Genomic DNA, 4290 nt, shown 5'->3' on the forward strand with positions numbered 1-4290 from the left:
GTCATACTTCTGGGAGTGCAGTCTTTTTCCCTTCATGATGTATCAGCTCATCCTCTCTTGAACTCTTCTTGTGCGGTTTCATCTTCTTGGCCGCCCTTGCTCCTCTCTGACAACCAAGTACAATTCATCTTTGGAGGAGCAATTGATGGACGTTTAGTAGAGTTTAGACAGTTGAGAGAACACCTGTGGAGGTCCTTCAATACGTGCTACTTGTAGGGCATGGATAGTTCAACGGATGAACTGTTTACCTAGGTTACAATTAAGGTGGAATTCCTCCACTTCGATGGATTGATTTTGGTGGTCAATTGTGCTTCAAAAATTGAGAGGATGCCAACTTCTCTATGTAATTGCAGGGAAATTTCCTTTCCTCTTATCTATATGGGTATTGATTGAGTGTATTTGTGGTTGTTGAACTTGGCCATGGGGCTTATCAATAATGGCCTGAGTGGCGTTATGGTGAGCTTGATGAGGGTTCAAGTGACATGCAAGACCAGCCAATCACAAGTGTCATTGGATGAAGGTTTAGGTGTGGTTTTAAGAAGTTGATGAAGGTTTGGTCTGTAGTTGACTGGTTGGTGAGGTCTATTGGCTTGATGAGGTTTAGGCGATAGGCACAGGCTGGCCAAAGCATGTGTCATTGGCTATGGCTTAGGAGTGGTTGTGGGAGGTTGATGATGGTTTGGTCTGTAGTTGTGGGGTTGATGAGTTCTATGGGCATTGTTATGTGAGTTGTGCTTGTGGCTTCAACTTGTATTAACCCTAAACCCTAAGGGTTGATGAGATCTGTGGGCATCGTGAGATTGAGGAGCGACAATGCGGGCGAAGGCGAAGCCATGGGCTAAGATGTTTTTGTCATTTTCTTTTACCCAGTACCTCTCACTCTACCGGTTTTCTTTTTCTCATGTGAACATTGTTGGAGCTTCCCCACACTCTACATCTTTTGTTTCCTCTACTTCCAAATCGCATCCTAACCCTCACTCAAAACCACACCACCATCTTACTTAATCCTTCTCCTCTTCCACGTGCATCACTACTGCACATCTCCCCCATTGCCTATGCCTCTTCCATTTATATGTGATGCTCCATAGTAGTCATTGGTATCCCTTCTCCCTTTATCTATAATTTTATCTCTTGTACATTTCGCTCGTGTAGTAGTCTTTGCATGTGGTTGAGCATTCGTCGCTAATGCCATTGGAGTCGGTTGTTGTTGGTCACCTCTCCCTTTACTTCTTCCCAACTCCTAATGGTTCAATTTTATCTATAATTGTTGTTTTTACTTCTTTGCTTGTTGTTAATACAATTGTGACCTAATGGTTCAAATTAGGTTTACCTGTTTTATTAATGTGTGCTTGTAGCCATGTAGGCCTGTAGGGTGATAGTAGAATGCGCACACAGCTCGCGGAGCTTGATTTGACGCAAATGATAGCATCGTACTTCGCAAGGACCACAATATGAATATCGAGGTGGCAGCCCCAAAGTTATCAAAGGAGGCAAAATTGTGGTGGGCAAGTTTGATGGGCACCAAGATGGAGACCAAGTTGTGGCCAAGCAAGCTAAATGTGGGAATCAAACTAAGACCATGAAAAAGAAGGAGCATCCCCATTTTGACACTTCTTAATGACCCATTATTCTTAACTACAGTTTCTCTCGGCCGTGAACTGGTATAGCATCATCCACACCACAGTCGAACTGAACATAAGTGAAGGAAATAGTCTTGCTACATTTTAATTGTCAAAATACCAAAAAAAAAAACAATAATAAAGAGAGAATCATCCAAAAGTTCCAACACACTATATCGTATCGGAAGGATACATTTCTTGTTTTTTTTTTCCTTTTATGAAATTTCCCTGCATACTTCACACAGCAGCCTGTTGGACCAAGTCATGGATTCGATGAGCACTCGGCATGGCATAAGCAAACATCTCAGGCTTGCTTTTGAAAGATTTTACCTCAGAGTCCCTCAGTATGCTTGTGGCGTGGATGGAAAATTGCGGCGAACTACGAAGCAATTGATGAGCGTTGCCAAGAAGTGCTGCAGCTGCTTCATTGGCAGCGTGACGCGACTGCAGGTCCTTGATCTCGTCCTGCCACTTCTCGATTTGCTCCTTGTGAATCCTGGACGTTGTGAGCGGAAACAATGGTTAGATGCGGGTCCTTTGGACCGGCATCAATGCCAAATTCAAACTGTAGTATCAATCTGACAAACGAAACAAACAAGCAAACACGTAGTGGGCACGAGAGGATAGCCAATGTTACTGACGAGATCAAACGCTCTTCGAATTCAGGAGATAGATTTTTAAACAGCGTCCTCCCTGCTTCCAGCAGCTCCTCGACCTTCCAATGCAATCCACAGAGGGACAGCGCGATAGAGATGTAGTTTGATCTGCATTCAATCGAGGTAAGCAATACCCCATACCTGGTGAGTGTAGCGCTCGACCTTCTCAAAGATGCGTTGGAAGTGCTCCTCCACGTCCTGTGATCCCATCTCCGTCATCTGTTTTCCACTTCCTTGTCCTTCATCTCCTTCGTCCCCGCTCGCTTCCTAAATGCAAACATCATAAGATCGATCATCAGATTAATGAGGGAGAAGAGGTTCCAAAAGGGCTTACCATTATTTTGATACGCTTCTGCAAAACATCCATCTCCACCTTCAGATCTATAAATCCTATTATGATGACACAAGGATTAAAATATGCCGAAATGGAGGATAATTGAGCAAATCGAACTAGCAAACAAATGAAATCAATCGAAAAAAAGTAGATCTAGCCGATACCAAATTCTTCGATCAAAACCCTGAAACGTGGTGGAAGATCGGCGGCCAGCGGCGTGAGATAAGGTGGTGGAGGATCGGCGGGGGGCGTGAGGAATGGAATGGCGTCGAAGGAATATAGAGGGTTTTTCGACCTCTAAAACTACCCGTTCAGTCGATAATAATGTCAAATATTGTAGATACATATGGGTGTGCGGTATAAGATGGATATATAGATGTATGTACGTAAAATTATTTTGATAATTTTTTTATTTATTTATTTTATATTTAATACTATAACCTCCCCTAAACGGTAAACGATAAGGACAAAATTTTATTGACATCACCAAAACGTTTAAAAAACTAAAAAAAAAATATATATATATATAACAAAATTTTATTGACATTACCAAAACGTTTAAAAAACTAATATATATATATATATACATAACTTACCCTGAGTCTAACGTGGATGATTTATGATTTAATGTAGTTAAAACTCTTTTTTTTTTTTTAATTTATCTTTCATCTGTATCACAGCACCAGTACATTAGTGTTAGTTTATGTAAAATAATATCACTATTGGTGCTGATCTTTTGCGCACTACGTTGGTACTAATTTGTACAAACTAGCACCAATGTGCTGATCTTTAAAGACCAACATTGACACGTTGGTGTTGATTTGTGTCAGCACATGAGGTGTTGTCATCATGAGGTCTGGGGTTCGAATCTCGATAAAGTCGAGGTAAATGTCTCCCTTATGTATTAGTCACTATTTCAAATGCTAGTAGTCGTCCGTGATTTACTTCCTCCGTATTGGCCCTGGGACGGGGTTGGCAGAGGAGTTGGGGGCGAGCGTATTCGCCTTTTGTATAAACCAACACTACCTTCCATGTAGGAGAGAGAAGGGAATTTACATGCAGATAAAAGAGAGATTAAAAAAATGAGTTTTGATGTGTCAGATCATCCACCGCTGCTCAGAGTAAGTTGTGCACCGCCACTCAGAGTAAGTTGTGCAGGGTATATATACACACACGTTGGATATCAGCTACATTTATTTTTATTTTTTAATAAAAAAAATGGATTAAAAAGATAAAAAAAATATATTACACACTTTAAATATTATATACTAAATCATAAACCTTAAATAAAAAAAAATAAAAAAATACACACCTAAACACTAAACCGTAAACCCTAAAGTTTAAAAAACTATAAATTCTATACCCCAAATCCTAAACTACAATAATAATAATTACACGCAATTTAATGTTATATCCTAAATACTAAACTAAACCTTAAACCCAAAACTTTTAAAAACTAAAAAATAGAACAAGTATATATATATATATATATATATATAGGAATTTTAGCTTGCACATCCACCCGTGGACGACTGAATGAACTCGGGGTAGTTGAAAGTCAATCGGGGTGCCTAACTAATTTCCTGACGCCTTGACTTGATTCAATTGCCCATAGAGTCACGCATGGATGGATGTGCAGACTAACTATATATATATATCAATCATTATAGCAAAAAGTATT

General features: G+C 39.9%; 1 protein-coding gene across 2 annotated transcripts; it reads right to left on the reverse strand.

Annotated features, from left to right (window-relative positions):
* Window positions 1-1510: 1510 nt before the first annotated feature.
* On the reverse strand, window positions 1511-2955 carry LOC121982169. 2 transcript variants are annotated; one of them, XR_006112025.1, is made up of 6 exons: window positions 2774-2955; window positions 2610-2665; window positions 2261-2542; window positions 1950-2115; window positions 1813-1868; window positions 1511-1689 (listed from the first exon to the last, which is right to left on the reverse strand). XR_006112025.1 is itself a non-coding variant. In XM_042535113.1 (6 exons), the coding sequence occupies exons 2-6, from the start codon at window positions 2640-2642 to the stop codon at window positions 1857-1859; spliced, it is 411 nt and encodes a 136-aa protein (XP_042391047.1). In that variant the 5' UTR covers window positions 2643-2665; window positions 2774-2955; the 3' UTR covers window positions 1701-1856. The 2 variants fall into 2 exon arrangements, 1 of the variants encoding a protein (XP_042391047.1); XM_042535113.1 differs by lacking the exon at window positions 1511-1689 and having other exon boundaries at window positions 1701-1868; window positions 2261-2334; window positions 2417-2542.
* Between the last annotated feature and the right edge of the window lie 1335 nt (window positions 2956-4290).

The sequence above is a fragment of the Zingiber officinale genome, chromosome 5A (assembly GCF_018446385.1).
Source record: "Zingiber officinale cultivar Zhangliang chromosome 5A, Zo_v1.1, whole genome shotgun sequence".
In the NCBI taxonomy this organism is placed as follows: domain Eukaryota; kingdom Viridiplantae; phylum Streptophyta; class Magnoliopsida; order Zingiberales; family Zingiberaceae; genus Zingiber; species Zingiber officinale.